General features: G+C 43.3%; 1 protein-coding gene across 1 annotated transcript; it reads left to right on the top strand.

Moving 5' to 3' along the window:
• Positions 1-347: 347 nt before the first annotated feature.
• LOC126525235 (glutathione S-transferase 4-like) lies at positions 348-15,477 on the top strand. Its single transcript, XM_050173271.3, has 5 exons — positions 348-592; positions 2,834-2,892; positions 5,300-5,441; positions 6,804-6,974; positions 15,271-15,477. Exons 1-5 carry the CDS (start codon positions 452-454, stop codon positions 15,406-15,408), a joined length of 651 nt encoding a protein of 216 aa, XP_050029228.2. The 5' UTR covers positions 348-451; the 3' UTR covers positions 15,409-15,477.
• Positions 15,478-16,696: the final 1,219 nt, after the last annotated feature.

Genomic DNA, 16,696 nt, shown 5'->3' with positions numbered 1-16,696 from the left:
AATACTAGCGTTCAGGCCACCTTTGGAGTCCATTTGCCCCCTTTACATTGGAATATGATTTAGTGCAGCACTGAATCACTATCGTTGGCAAGAAGTTGCACACTTAGTGCCTACGAAATAGAACAAGCCCAATGGGCACCATAGCAGCTCATAATAGAATGAAATATAGGTGCGCCCTTTCAAACGCCGACGTGTGCCCTGCTTGCATAAAAATATAGCAATTATTTTCTTTATGCATGCATTGCCTGCGCTGTTCCAAATCGCATCCGTGGGCACCAGCTGTGCTTCAGAATGAAGCCTGTGCTACATAGTGTGGTAGAAGTGCTGGCGTATGCTGACGCCGGAAATTGTGAACCCTTAAAACGGCACTTCTCAAAGCGCTCGCCGTCAGGACGCTTCAGTTCGCTCTAGGCTCCTGGTTCGAGAACTGCCGCTCATTTCACCGATTGTCATGCCTCCCGTCCTGTACAACATAACTGGCAGCCCACCTTGCGGCTTCATTCGTACTCTGGCCAAGAAGCTCGGCGTAGAGCTAGAGCTCAAGAACCTTGATTACTTCAAGAAGGAGCACCTCACACCAGAATACCTCAAGGTTAGCAATCAGCGGGTCGTGCCGAAGTATTTGCGCATGTACGCTGTTGTATTAAGCTTGATTTCTCTCGCTTTCGGTGGGTCTTAAAAAAAAACTATTAAATAACTTCCTCGGTGACGTGGCTATTTTACCATTAGAAGCGAGCAAAAATACCTTTCTTGGGCCTCATAGCACGCAAGCATTAGCTTGGCTAGCACTTAACGACTATGCCGGTGTAGTTGAAAAGTTGGGGATCTTTGGGCGAGCTTTCCGATTCTCTTGGGGAAGTGCTGACCACTACTGTACTTCATGCAACTGTATTTACGTGCATGACCAGTCTATCTGTGTTGCGCTACATTCTGCTATATAATTTATTGGTATTTACAGGAACAGTACTTCAGCAGTTGTCTATTTGATATTGTTCGCTGCGTTGAGTTCCTGGCTAATAAACGTTTTAATATGACTCTAGCGCCAACGATGTACACGTGTAGTGGTTTTGCATCGCGAAGCTGTATTTAAAACTCAGTAATTTCCTGAACGAGAGAGCATTTTGACAGCTTTGTTTGTTGATGAAGTCCAGTGCGGAATGTCCGTCAGTTTCTGCACTGTCAATCGTAACAGTAACATTACTTTAAGTTATCAAGTATGTTTAAAGGGACCCTGAAACGCTTTTCTAAATAATCACAGAACAAAGGATGTCGTCTCCCGAATTTTATGCCGCACACAAAAATTTTTTCGGTTATTTCCACTATCGCACCGAAACCTTCTTCGCTGGCGCTCTGTAAGCTACACAGCGGCGAAGCTAAAAGGGCAAAGTTCCGAACGAAAGCCGAGTGTCATGGGGGCGAAAGGGATCGTCGCCGTTCTATGTGGTGGCCGCGGTCGACTAACGGTACACGGCACGCCCCTGCCATTTTGCAGGCCAAGCGCAGCTCAAGGAGTTGAGTGCAAAGATGACAAAGAGTGTCATCCTTGCACTCAGCTTGATCATGCCAATCTTTGCACTCAAGGAGTGCAAAGATGACATGATTTTTCTTACTTTTGGACATTGCAGGCATATATATTTTTCATTTATTTACCTCAAACTTCGCAATTGTGCATTACTCAGAATGCTCACGCGATCACCAATAAGCCAGTGCGGTTGATCGACCAGCTGCTTTCAAAGGGACGGCATTGTGGAAGCGAGGGCAAGCGATATTGCGCTGTTTGACACGAGACTGTGAATTCGCTGCTGCTTGCAGTGCGCTAATGTTTAGCTCGCTTGATCACAGTGCCCTCTATACATATCCGTAACGTTTCTTTACATTGTTCAAAAAGTGTTTCAGGGCCCATTTAAATTATGCCTCTGCCATATTCACATCCCTACCATCACCATCAAGGCTAGCCGAAGTAACCCTACCGCAGGGCAAATGTGGTCAATGTGCTGGTGTTGAACGTACGAGTGTTCGGCATATTGACAATGCTAGGGCTATGTCCTCACAATTTCTAATTTGGTGGCTTGATACATTTCTGTCACATTCTAATATGCGGTGAATCTTCATATTAGGTTGAAGTATAATATTTATCTTCTCGCTTTTAATTCCAAATCGGCAGGTTTGTCTTTCTCTTCACGAATGTTATTTTTATAATATTTGTCCGCATCCATCCATAATAACTATCAACCATAATAAGTATGAACCATGTTGCCCAGAAACGAGTACTGACGACAACTTTCTCAAGAGCTCTTCCGCAACACCGGAAACACACCTTGTAATGAATGAAGTTGAAAATATTTACTGACCCTATTTTCTACCGACTATATATACCATTGCTGTTACTGAAAATTTTGGAGAAGCTCAGTTGGCTGTACCGATCGCAGCAAACGGAACCAGCCAAAATGTATGCTGAGGTCTGTTGCTACCAGGCGAACATGAATTATCATCTAAGATGGTTGCAGCTCACTCAAATCATCGACAATAGCCTCCTATGACGTCTCGCTGTACTTTTATATTCTAAGTTCCAGTTATCGTTACGAAATTTATTCCACAGATGACTCCGAAAGGAGACTCTTATTCTCAGTGTGGAAACATTACATAAGAAATCAACCATCTAAAGTTATTCAGGATTGAGCGACATAACTGCTATTTCTAGAAAATGAATTTCTTTACGATTGTCATCAACTTAAAATGAATACGCGCTAATAAATGATCAGGTCGCTACAGCTGGTGATGGGCCCATTAGCTCATAATTATTCACAATAACTGGATGTTTTCTGTTCTGCAGATCAACCCGTTTCACAAGGTACCAACTTTGGAAGACTCGGGATTTGTAGTTTACGAGAGGTATGTAAACACATGAAGTTTCTTTTTTCAGAGGCTACGCATGAACACAAATATTGTGCACCCAAGAGTCTGCAACTGCGGAGAATGTGCAAGAGCTCATATTAAGATCAGCTTCAGTTCAGTTTTAGTTCTATTCAGGTGCCTCAAGAGGTCGCATAGATATCTCGGGCGAAACGAAGAACACTCGCTTGCTGCTTATTAATTTACTTTGATGGCCCAGCCTTCTGGAAGACGCGACCAGCAAGTAGCAGGAATCCTAATGTTACACCATGCGACGACTTTTGCTTAAGCATTATTCATTTTGCTCGCTGCTGCTCGCACCAGTGCAACTTGGCTCGTGCATACTGAGACATTACATTAAACAAGAAATTAAACAAGTGAATAAATGAATATAGTATTATTAAATTATTCATTTTTAACGTTTATTTTGTCTAGCAAGGTAAATTCGCCAAGGCTCCTTATTTATCGGCTAGGTGACTGATAGTAATGTATATGACTGCGTTGAAAGAATATTCTAGCGACACAATCCAAATGCTATCAAGTACAGATGTTGTTGTTAGATGTCGAATAATAACGTGCTTTCTTTCTCTTAAAGAAGCTACAAGCACTGCAACTTTAATAAAAATAATGTTATTTCAAATTTTAAGATGTGCACGAAAATATCGTTTAGAATTTCAGTGCCAGACTTTAAAAAAAAGGGAAAAAAATAAGCACAACGAGTCACCTTCATTCTAATAGTTACGCACGACGACATTTCGCGTTGCTTAGTGGCTGCATAGTTTGAGCCCTTTGTAAGGGCTCTCGGGAAACAAACACAGAATACGAGACAAGTCGGCACATATCGGCAGCTGCCTCTGGCTGACTGCGGCGCTTTGATTTTTCTTGAATTTTGTTTGCATTTAGTATGCGCTTGTGCTGAATTAGAACTTAATATATTGGTATTCTGATGTCTACTTAAGTACACCCGCCAAGTTGTTAACTCTAAAATTCATAAAATTCTAGCGGGCGTAACTAGAGCCGAGGTGGGGGGGGGGGGGGGCTCAGGTGATTCAGCAAGCATTCTGAGCGAATTTGTTCTAGGACAAGTTGTTCCCCATGTCTAAATATATTGTTGATCGCACAAAGTATAGGAACAGGGGAACAGGAACAACAGAGAGATCAGAGCATCTCTCATTTTTCATTTTCTTGTGCTTCATGTTCATTTACATTGCGCCAGAAACAATGTTTAGTAAATACAGATTCTCACTGATTGTTTACTGTTGCCGTGAGCAGAAAAGTTTTGATGGTTACGTACGTGATTGTTAACTAGTATTTACCTTTTGAGGCTGCCCAAAAGCAGCTGCCAACTTGCAACACTAGAAAATGACAGGTACCACATTGTTGATGGCATTAATCAATGTGACACAGCCGCTAGAAACGGTGTTGTCATAGCGCAGCCATGGCAGTGAATTTTTCAGCGACTTTTCTATAGCCGATTATGCCTGCTTCAGGAAGTGCTCTTGTACTGTCCTTTCATAATCACAAAACCTTTATAGATAATGGGCGAAGACGGATAGCCAAAATTATGCTCGGACGTTTGTTGTAGTACTACAAACATAACTGTTCACATTCAGCAGGCATTGAAAGTATATAGAAGGGTGTGCTTGTTGCGTTGCGCTGCCCAAGAGGGCGCCGCGCAGGTACCTTAACCTTTCACTTGTTTTTTTGCATGTACATTTTTAAAAGATTGCACTACCCGATCTTCAATACCTTCAAGCTTTGTTGCCAGCATAATATTTCTTTTTCGTACTTTCTCGCAACACTCGTAAAGTGCTGAATTGAGCCGGATTTCGTAAACTTCAGGAAAAGTTCGCGAGAGTTCGCAGAATGTGGAAGGTACAGACATCTTACGATATGTGCAGTAAAGAACCATAGAATTTTCTGCATCAAAAAAGGAAGGTGCATAAGGAGAGCGCCAATTACACGAGAAATTTCCTTTGGAAATGTTGGGTATAGATCCCACGACGCAGGCTATGGAAAAGGCTTTATTCTGCAAGCGATATTTCATTGTTATTGTATAGAATACGATGGGACAAAAGTGTTCTATCAGTTGCAAGTAATTCTGTCCTTTTCCTGAATGAGGATTCGCACACGTCTCGGCCCTGAGGAAAAATCACGATGATGATTGCCCAGCTGCATTCGCAGTTGAAATGTGGTTTGGAAGAGAGCTTCGGCATCTGCGGTTTCGGAGGCCTGGCTTAATACGATGCGCCTTGTGTGGATGTCATTTTCTTTGCAAAGCTGCCTATGTGCGCATAGAGGAACACGACAGGGTTATTGTGCGAATTTATTGGTTCAAATCCTAGAGTTGTGTAGCTTTCCAGAGGTGCTCACTTTTATCCGTGTCCTTTTTTTTCAAATCTTGCAGCGTCGCCATTGCTTACTACTTGCTACGCAAGTATGCCCCCAAATCTGAACTATACCCGGAGTGTGTGAAGCAACGCACTCGCATAGACCAGATCGTCGCTGCTGTTTCGTGCACGATTCTGCCGCACAAGGTGGCCTTTTTTGTGAGTACCAATTTGCTACAGCAATACACATCTTGCACTTCGACCACCTGGGTCATTATTGGCATCCAGGAATAGAGGACCCTTTAGGCTAACCATCCATCTGTTTGGTTTGCATAACCGGGAAAATTTTATTTCTTAACCTATCCCTAATTCCCTTCGGTAATCTTTTAACCTGACAAAAATGTTCAAAAATAAATGAGAAATGACATGGCTCTAACGCGAAGAAAGAAAGAGAGGGAGAGGATCTCTATAGGAAGGCACAAGTTTTTATCGGCGTTTTCCGCTTTTGTGGCGCTTTCGTAGTATAATACCGCTTTCCGGGCGTAGTGCCGCTTTCGTGGGATTTTGCATATCGAGTGGGGAAAATGATTAGGAGATTTGACACGAGAGTGTAAAAAATTTACCGACGATAAAGATACTTGCTGATGCTAATTTTGAGCACAGCTGTTTAGTTTTGAATTCGCGATATATTCTAGCAAAGTGTTTGATTCTGAACGACAGGCTCCTCTCAGCGGTGCTGTTGAGCCTCTGCTAGGGCAGCTAGCTTAGGAGCTGCGGCAGACGAAGCACTTCCAACGCTTCCCTCGCTCATTTTTTAGAAAGAATTGGCTAACACTATTTTGTATTATATTGTCACGTGACAGCGACAGCTTAGAAGTACACAGTGTAGAAAATGTGAGTTATAAATTTAACTCTTCATTGGGTGACCTTGTGCCCAGCAAAACAAGTAACACTCAAGCACTAAGATAGCGCCGACCAGAGTTGGCGATCGTGGGAAATCTGATCTGCGGGTCAAGCGCGTGGCTTCCAGAAAGCACCAAACAATGCGCATGGCGCAGGCAATCAGATTACAAAAATAGCAAACCGTGAAAGTCTAAACAAGCGCTAACAATACCAAACCAAGCAAACCAAAGAAGCGCGAGCGAGACCTGGCGCGAGCTGAAGATAGTACGAAATTAGGGGTCGGGTGAGTCCGAATGACACCATAGTTTAGCGCAGGAGATTGAGCCGCGATCGCCAGTTCCCCTAGCGTCCATCGCGATATGCGAATTTGCTGCCGGAGCACCACGCCGCCCTTCCCTCCCTCCCTCCCACCCTCCCATCCCGCCGCGGCTTTTCGCATGACGGAAGACAATGCGTCTGAGCTCACCGCTTTCCTCCTGTGCGTCCGTGAGATTGAGCTCCGATCGTTGGCTTCCCTCGCGCGCTTTCACTCGCACATACAGCATACGATGCACGGTGATGGTGTTATCGCCCTTGGACTTCATATGGTGACGGCGACGGCAAAATGCGCCTGCAGTTTCCATATAATTGAAAGGCATCGATCTTTCAATTACTGATGTGGCTTTTGTTTTTGCGCAGCGACCCCTCTTAGCTGAAAAGAGAAAGCCTACCAGCGAAGAAGTGGCAGCATTCGAAGAAAATGTGCTCAAGGGCTTCGAGCACCTTATCGGTGACGACAAGTTCGCCGCAGGTGACAAGGTCACACTGGCTGATTTCTGCCTCTTCTCAGGCATTATTGGAGTGCTCGAGGTAAGCAACATACGGACCACGCGTGCGTGCGTCTCTCTCTCTCTCTCTCTCTCTGTGCGTGTGTGAATGCGCGCATGTGTCTGCATGCAAAAATATAAAGAAAATCTTTTAGATATTCGTGTAGAACTAAGGAAATGATCTACAATTTTGTATATCATCTGTTGGCGCATGCATGTGATTATAACGTTGACATGAGTGCATGTAGTGCTAGGCAGCATGACTTATTAAATATACTGTTGTCTAACGGTTGCATAAATGTTATAGAATCGAGCACTAGAATCACAATGTCCTCTGAGACTACGTTAGATCTTTTTATTACAAATTATGATTCTTCATTTGTAAAAAGCGCTGTCTTAAGCTGCCCAGTTCGTGATCATAATCCAACATGCATTTTTATCGAGCGCCGATTACAAAAGCTTAACAAAATATAACTAGGTTATTTCAGAACATCAATGAGCGTACAATGGCAGCGATTCAAACTGAGTTACAACGAGTAATTTGGGAGGACGTACTTGAGGAAAAAAATGTGGAAAGAGCCTACAATATATTCATTGACAAATTATTGGTTGTGTACAAGAAACACTTCACCGTCAAACAAGATTAAACCAAGTCATGCCGAAAACCATGCATAACAAGAGAGCTATTAAAGAAAATGAAGAGACGCGAAAAGTTGATCGCCAGGTTCATTAAAACTCGTCAAATTGCTGACCTGAAAAAATTTAATTTTCACAGGAACAGTCTAAACAAGAAAATAAGGAAAACCAGATATAACTATTATCTACAATCTTTGTATTGTGTGAAAGAAACTCAGAAAAACTGCGGAGAAACCTTGATAATATAATGTAGCGGACACCACGTACAGAACCTATTGCAAAAAATTAGCCTAGAGGGTCGTTTACTGTCCGAAACAGACATGGTGAATGTGTTTTACGAATACTTCCTATAGTTCTGGCAGTGTAAGCTTGTCGCATACAAACATTTCCTGTTGCCCCTGTGAAAGTGCAACTATCGGGTACAGACCTCGTCAAGCTTCTGGCTTTTAGTCTGTGCCCCCAGCATTTTTGTACATGCTGTAATGTACTGTAATGCTGAAATAAAATGAATGAATGAATGAATGAATGAACGGAGAAATACAAGCGCATACGCGGCGAAAACCACTCTCTCCCTACCTGGATACTCAAACACAATCTTTTTCCATCCAACTAATGTTGACGAGGTCGGCTAGGTATTTGTGGCAATGAAAAACTCTAAAAGCTGAAATTCAGACTACCTGCAGATAAGACCCATAAAATATGTCATACCCGATATAGCCCCCATTCTAGTCCATATCTATATTACCTCTATTGCTGAAGGCATCTTTCCATCATAAATGAAGATTGCTATAGTCATTTCAATATACAAGAAGGCAGACAGGCTCAATATTCAAAATTATCACCCTATATCAATTTTGCCGCACTTTTCTAAGGGACTTGCAAAAGTAATAATGATCCAGTTATCATCCTTCTGTGAAAAATATTGTATTATCACGAAAGCTCAGTATGGCTTAAAAAACAACAACAAATCAACACAGTTAGCACTTCTAGACCAGAAAGACCATATACTGAACAATTTTGAAAGGAAGCTACTGACAATAAGTATATTTATAGACTTTACTCAGGCCTTCGATCATATTAACCATAACCTATTATTAGCAAATCTTGAGACGTATGGTATCAGGGGCCTCCCACTGCAGTTAATTATGTCATATTAAAAAAAGACTGCGACATGTGCACATAAATAACTTTAAATAGTTTTCTGGAGAAATAAAACAGGCGTCCCGCAAGGAAGTAGCCTTTGACCACTGCTTTTTAACTTATCTATAAACGATGTTGTTGTGAGCTATCCGAAGGCAAAATTTATCATATATGCAGACGACACTAGTGTGTTCATTTCATCGGCATGTTATTCTAAATTAACAAATAGCGCAAACGATTTCTCCAGAACATATCCACAGGCTCTACAGAAAATTATCTAAAATTAAATTCAAATAAGACAGAAGTCGCATTTTTTTATTCGAAATGCCCAAAGATCCCCCAAAGCCACACTTTAAAGTGGAACAAAGGGAGCATAGATGTAGTAAATGAAATTAAAGTATTAGGTACATACTTCTCTAGTACGCTACACTGGGATCTGCATGTAGACTCTGTAGTACAAAAGCTTAGCCGCATCACAGAAATACTAAACAAGAACAGATATCATCTACCAAGCTCCGTAAATAAATTAATTTACCACTCATTATTTCCATCTCACATTAACTATACACACCTTGTGTGGGGTGCAACAACTGAATCTAACCTCAGGAAAATGCACTTACTACAGAAGAAGATCATACGTATCATAGCAAACGCGCCATATGACAGTCACAGTGAACACCTCTTTAAACACTACAACGTACCCGCACTCTACTCCCTATACAACCGCTCTCTCCTTCGTATATGGCGCTCAGATTAAAACTCTGAAAGCAGCGTATTTATTGAAATTGCTTGTCTGCAAAAAATACAGCTACCTATGTTGCCCGTCATGGAGAATATTGGTCTATACCCCCTTCAAGAACCAACTATAGCTTGCAAATGACGAAAAATAAATTATCCAGACTGCTTAATTCATTTCATGACGCCGGCATTGACATTATTAACATAACACGGTCAGAAGTGTTGCCACTTATCAGAAGCTTCTCCTAAATAATGAATCAAGCGTAATTTCTTTTTCACCTGTATTCACATATGCATCTTATTAAATGTTTGTAATCACATAATTCTTGCTTATCCTTTTTTCCTCTTAATCATTCCAAAATTAATCGAGCACCATTTCTTTCACCTTTAAATATGCATCGTCAAGTGTACGAAATTTTCACTTTTATTTACGTATTACCAAGGGTATGTAATGTGGTGGTGCGTACTATCTGCATTGCTTTTACTTGCCATTATCCAATATTTTTGTTCCCGTATTGAAAATTCTCTTGAATTGATTAATTATTGTACTTAATATTTATGTGTAATGTTTTCTGCGTACGGTTGATTGCGTGACTCACTGCCACCATGTAACACGGGGGCTCCGGGCACCTCAAGCTGCCTCAGCGCAGCTTATATCTTAGCCCCCGCCGTTGTATATTTAGCAATGGGAACAAATAAAGAAAAAAGAAAGAAAGAAAACATTATCGGATTGAACGGAATACAAGTACTAGAGAAAAAATTTCATATGACAAGTAGAATACTGGATATTCTTTTATTTGTAAACAAAGTGGAATAATAGGTGCACGTCGAGTTCTTTGATAAGAAGAAAAAATAAACTTACCTATGGCAATATCAGTTAGGAGTAGGTAAGGCCGTCCACGACAGGACGTGCCGACAACTGAGAAGCTTGGAAATGGGGAACTGCTTTCATATATCTGGCGCACCATAACAATGACAGAAAGGTAACAAGTGCACGATTTTTCCACACGACAAAAGATAAGGATGCCTGTAAAAGATTGGCGGCCACCATAAGGACAGCCTCTTAAAGCGAATCTTTAATAGCCTAACTACCCCCTTTTGCTAGCATTTAGCTCAAAGAAGTACAGGCTAACAACCTCCTACAAAAATGAAGCTTTGCTTTAAAAGGTTGAACCCATGCACTGATGCCAGCAAGTCTCCACGCGTTTGAGTGTCGTTTAGCGTGAAACGTTAAAGCGAATAGGTTTCTTGGGCCACACAATGAAATCTTCCTTACCTCAATGAGCATGCCTTCATTGCGGTGAGGCTACCTTATGTCACTCTGAAAGCTTCCTTATTGAGGGGCCCTCGGTGGAGGCTTCCTTGGTGCTTCCTCAGCATAAGGTAGCTCCAAAGCTACCTTCATTCGTCCTTACGCCGCTCCTGGCCCCGAACGAGCGCTTCAGCTCACTGCTTAACCACGTGACGTTCGCTTGCGCATGCGCGCTGTCGCCCACCTGCGGAGAAGCGCGAGCACAGTACGTCTTGCCAGGCATGTTCGTTTCAATCACGCATGGAGGAAGGAAACTGAGGAGAGGCCCTACCCTCTCCGCGCGCTAGGAGAAAAGTGTGGAGGAAGTGACGTAGTAGGTTCTCCTCTTTTTTGCTGATTTTGTATTTCTTTGCCGTAGCGGCCACGCCTTTCGGGCCACAATGGCGGCTCTGTTTTGGTTCTGTACGCTCACACGTGTTGCTCCGTAGGTTTCGTACCGTGGCGAAGGCGCCGTGCGGGCAGGTTTGCCTTGGTCTCCGTGTTTTGTTGCGCTGCGTTATCTGGACCGTGCTCTCCCGGATGTTGCTGTGGCCAGGTAGGAGAGTAGGAACTAAAGTTTGTGAAATGAACGCGCATGCAACGCTGTACGCCATGTACCGCGCCACGGCAATGGCAACGAACGAAGGAATAACCGCGGGAAATTTGCCCTCTTTGGCGGAATCATGCTAAAGTCCTAACAATTGTTTAGTATTGCTGCGGAACGCGCGGGTCCGAGCAGCACGGTTGCGCGCAGCGCGGCGTGGTTTCGCGAGAAATGTAAACAAGAGAGGAGAGCTGGCCCGATAGGCGGAGCAACGCCATGAGCAACGCCAACTTCCGGCTTCACTTTAGCTTCACAAAGAGTGACGTCAGGGCCTCTCCTGAGTTTCCTTCCTCCGTGCAGTCACGCCTGCGGCACGGAAGCGTTGCTAGGCGTTGCTAGGCGTTGCACGACGCCGGCGTGTCAGCGTTGCTGTGGCACATCAAGTTTTGCACTGTAATGCACTACTTTTTTAAAGTTTAGTAAGCAAAACCAGAAGAAAGCGTCCACGCTTCTCTATATTAGCTCTTCAATTTAAAGGTTGTGCGACGATACAACATTTTTTATTGAATAATGGTGTTCGCGTAAAGCTTTTAAGAGATGATCTCGAACCCAGGCATGCGGCAACCGCTCCTTACGAGAGGACAGATGAAGGGAGCTTTCAGAGTACGCTTGCTTCCTCCATCGGTCCTTAGCTGTAAGGAAGCCTCCCATAAGGTTAGGAAGCGCTCGAAGAAAAGGAACGTTTCATTGTTTGCGCCTTGGGCTCGTTCGCCCGGCTTTTGTGATGATTGGTGGTAGGACTTTTCTCGCGGTCACAAAAATACCTTTGCATAGGTCACGTGCTATTGCGCAACCGAGTCGCGGCGTTTGTTCGTCGCCAAATGCTATTAGACCGGCGTTCGCATGAGAATTTTGGCACGTGTAAAGGCTTATACGCTGCGGTGGATTCATCTCTTTCGGTGGAGCTTTCTGTTCCCTCCTGTTCTCACCCTCACCCAATTGTGGAGGCTGCGGGAGAGGGCTCATTCGATACCCTTCCCCGCCGGTGCTGGCGTTGCTGCAGTCAGCACACGCATGACAAAACGGCATATATTGTTGCTTAATAGTGGCGGTGATGAACACAGTGGCACAACTGCAAATCACCAAGTTATAGTTTTCATTGTCCCGAACTGGGCCCACAAGGGCACGTGACACTCGAAGCATATCGACAGCGGGGAACACAGTCGGCGATCGTCGAAATCTGTTCCGCGGGTCAAGCGCGTCGCTTTTTTACGTGTGTCATCGAAAGTTCCCGAGTAATCGCTGGTCCACGCGTGTGTACCAAAAAAATACTACACAATTCTGTTTGCGCATGCAACCTGATTACACATGCTTGGGTGACAACGGATAGAACCATCGATAAAACTCGAGAAAGGTCCGGTACAAGCAGGCGCGTCCTGCGCCGAGTGATAACGTTCAACATTTATTAGCCAGTGAACAGCGTTCACCGAGGGAATAGAATAAGGTACACGTGTCAATACGTGTTGCCACCGCCCCATATGTGCTGGCTAACAGCTGCATTCGCAACGATATTCCGCAATGAAAAAAAAAGTATACCCAATGAGCCTCACTGCAACCATGGTATTCCATCGAGCTCATAATCCCTTTAATAAAGCCAGCAGTTTTCTAATAAGGTTCGGTTATTCGCCACATTACTGGTTTCCATACAATGTGTCTCAACACACAGGCGTCACCGTCTACGCGATGGTAATCGCAAATACATGTTAGGAGTAATAATTTCAAGTCCGAAATATAATATCATAATTCTTTTATTGTTTAATAATCAAGAGTTTGCTATCAAGTAAACATGAATGATGGAATGCTTTCCCGTTGCTACTGATGGTCGCAATTTCTTACATCGTGTAATAAATATTTCGAGAAGCGCCGCTGAAAGAACTTGAGTGGCTACTCAGGCTGCGTCAGATCACATTTAGGAAGGTAGAGACCAGATATCTTGATTCGTGGAGAAATCAAATATCTGGTTGAAGCTTGCCTCCCTTTGTTTTAGATGTAATCTCGAGAGGGGATCACTGTTAAAGGGAACACCTGGGTACAGTACATTTCCAGAGCTCCCTCTCTGTTATAGATACAAGCGCCTGAATTTGCAGCAGATAACTTTTGGTTTGTAGCGGTGACTCCTTCTCACACACTTGTACAGTGCACTGATATTCTAAATTCTCAGCATGAGTTTATGTCTGAGGGTGCCACACTTGTCGACTACAAACATGCGATTCTTGTCAAAGTGCGCCATTGTGGATGCTTAGAAAGCATAGAGGGTAATGAAGTTTTAATTATTGCTTTGTCGTAATCGTCAGGGACGTAATAAAAACAAAATTTAGAAAGCGAAAGCACATGCCTCGCTCAGGCCTGTCCCCTTAGAGAAAACGTCGCGTTGTCCAAGCCAACGCTCCTGCACTGTTCGAAAATGTTGTTCTTGTGTATGACCGGCAGAATGACCCCGCCTAACTTTTCGGTCTCTCTAACATCTCTAATAACCAAGACGTGTCCCCTTCCCCACGACCCCAACGTTATGAAGAAGCAGTTTTTCAAGGCGAAGGTGGTAATAAAGCTAGCCCAACTTTTCCAGTTCAGAAAACACATGCGCGACAAAAACTCCACCACACAGTCCAAGGGAACTGTGATGATGGCTTAGAACGCACACAGGGAACATTACACATTATTAAGGAAGATGTCATGAACAATTATATTTATGAACTACTGAACTAATTGATCTTGCATAATTTTTAAGCTGGTTCAGACAATTACCTTAAAAGAGTGCTCGTGTCCGTCATTTTTTATGTCTTTGTCATTTTAAGCGCCGATTCAACTTTACATTATCTTTATCACTCATACCAGAAGTGACCCGTTATTGTGAAGTGTAAGCGTGAAATTAAATTATGAGTTACGCTAAGTTACAATACAAGCTGAAGTTATAAGTTGGCGGCGGAGCATTCGTGTCCCTACTTTGCTGATAATACTGGCCCATTTTTTTCTGAAGTGTAACCATGCTGGTGGGTCAAGTATGTGACCACACCAGGCAACACCGCTCACAGTGATGCCACATCGATAATAATTTCTATGAAGACTGTCTCTAATAAATATTCCGTACTTCGAGCATTTCTAGCCTACATGAATTCTCTCTAATTTTTAACCGAAATACGTCTTGTTTCTTGACAATACCTCGAAGCATATGGTTACAGCTTTTGTCAGCATGCTTTCTTGAACGCGAGTACAATAACTACGATAACTTTTTTTTATTTTTGACGGTTATTTTTTGTTGCATGACGCCTATAGCCCAGTTAGAGTTATTGAAATGAATTACCTGAAGAGATGGCCGTTAGATACGCGAAAAATCGCTGAGTCGAGGTTGCTAGGTAAAGAGATTGACTGATTATGTTTCAACTCATTCACTTCAGATGAAAAGTTTCAATTCCTCTATAAAAGCCGAAATGTAGTGGAGTCACATTTATTTAGCGGTAATCTGCTGAACAATACATTTGTGTTTCTGTTAAGATCATTCCGAAATGTTCGGGACACGCTTTTAGGACACTACAAACCAGAACACCCATTTACTTGCTAGAAGCTTTCAGGGTTGGATATCTCGAAAGTTGTGCAATAATTTCAACTTCTGTTTAGCAAACCTGAGTTCCCTGCGACTTGGTTTCAATTTCGCAAGTGCCACACATGCCCTAAAGTGCCTCATCGAAATATCCTTAATGAATACTTTTATTCATCTGCTTCAACATTACGCACGGTCACGGAAGTAGCACCCTAATCTTCCTTAAATTAATCTTAAAGGGCGTCACAACGCTTTCTGCCACCAGCAATTTAAAATCTGTTCAGAATTAAAAATGAAGCAAGTGCTTCCCAGCACTTTAATTGCTTTAAACATTTCCAGCACTTCAAATGAGGCACTGTAATTTGTATTCCTATTCTACTTTCAAATTTCAGATGCGCTTCTTCAACAAGGCCAAGTTTCAGAAGCTGAGCAGCTACTACGAGCGCGTCCTGCCTGAAATTACTGGCTTCGATGAGATCTACAAGCCAGCCATCACCCACTTTCAGGAGCGCTATGGTGGTCTGAAATGAACCCTTGAAGGTCGAAAATTTTGTTATAAAATCTGCTCAGCTACAAAGACGTCGCTCACCAGAATAAAATGTGACGTACTTTGTGATACAAGACTTCAGAATGATTTCCTCTCGGTATTTTTGCTGCTGAGTAATGTAGCTTTTACAGAAGTCTCAAAATGCTGCTTTCAAACCTAGCTGAAAGCTTGTTAAACATTACGCAGAGCTTCACAGCTTGTGCATTACGACTGGAAAGAAAATTTCAGTTCAGGTAAATTTGTTATAAATCAGTCGTACGTGAGAATTGAGGACAGGCAGAGAGACTGAAGAGTGAAAGAAAGACAGGGAAGTCAATCAGACGAAAGTGTGGTTTGCCATCGTATGCAAGTGAAAGAAGGTTAGGGACTAATCAGAAAGAAAAGGGAGAGAACACCGAGAGCGTGATTTTTTCTAGTGTGGAGATTGAAAATCTCTAGCCAACTGATGTGAGTCGACTTCAGGAAATGCATTAACATACGTGTCACTTTTTGAACTTGTGGACCGCATGGCCACAGTTGAAGCACTTTGGTCACCGAGAACGATTTGTGTGGAATAGAAGGCGCTGGTCGTGATAGCGGGGACAGATGCACAGATGTCCGAATAGACTCCTCATGTCTGCTACTGTTGCAGGTAGGTGTGTCACTCATTCTAATGCAGAATGAATAGCTCTGTGAATTTAACACGCAGCCACAACAAGCACGACAATGTTGCATCGCCGCGGGACTGGCCTTATGGTAGCTGGAACTTAGATAGATTAGATTATGGTGTTTTACGCGCCAAAACCACTTCTTGATTATGAGGCACGCCGTAGTGGAGGACTCCGGAAATTTCGACCACCTGGGGTTCTTTAACATGAACCTAAATCTAAGTACACGGGTGTTTTCGCATTTCGCCCCCATCGAAATGCGGCCGCCGTGGCCGGGATCCGATCCCGCGACCTCGTGCTCAGCAGCCCAGCACCATAGCCACTGAGCAACCACGGCGGGTAGCTGGAACTCCAGCGAGAGGTTCAGAATTCTCAAGTGAGAGTTCGAGACATTTAGAAAGCTTCATTCTGGTACAGTGGTATTACGAGCTAATAATCGGAGTCTGCTTGCTGGATCAATTGTAGATAAGAGACATCAAAGCTGTCTGCGTTGTTTTTCGTGCGGACCTAGCAGCACCAGCTGCAGCGAGGTCCTTGTCAAAGCTGCAGCAATGATCCGGCAACCACTCGTAAACGCTGTTACGGCCCGAGTCCAGAGGTTGATGGCGAGCCTGCCGGATCTGG

The sequence above is a fragment of the Dermacentor andersoni genome, chromosome 3, assembly GCF_023375885.2.
Source record: "Dermacentor andersoni chromosome 3, qqDerAnde1_hic_scaffold, whole genome shotgun sequence".
NCBI classification, from domain to species: Eukaryota; Metazoa; Arthropoda; class Arachnida; order Ixodida; family Ixodidae; genus Dermacentor; species Dermacentor andersoni.
The sequence above is the reverse complement of the archived record's forward strand: the minus strand, read 5'-3'. Positions and strand labels throughout refer to the sequence as shown.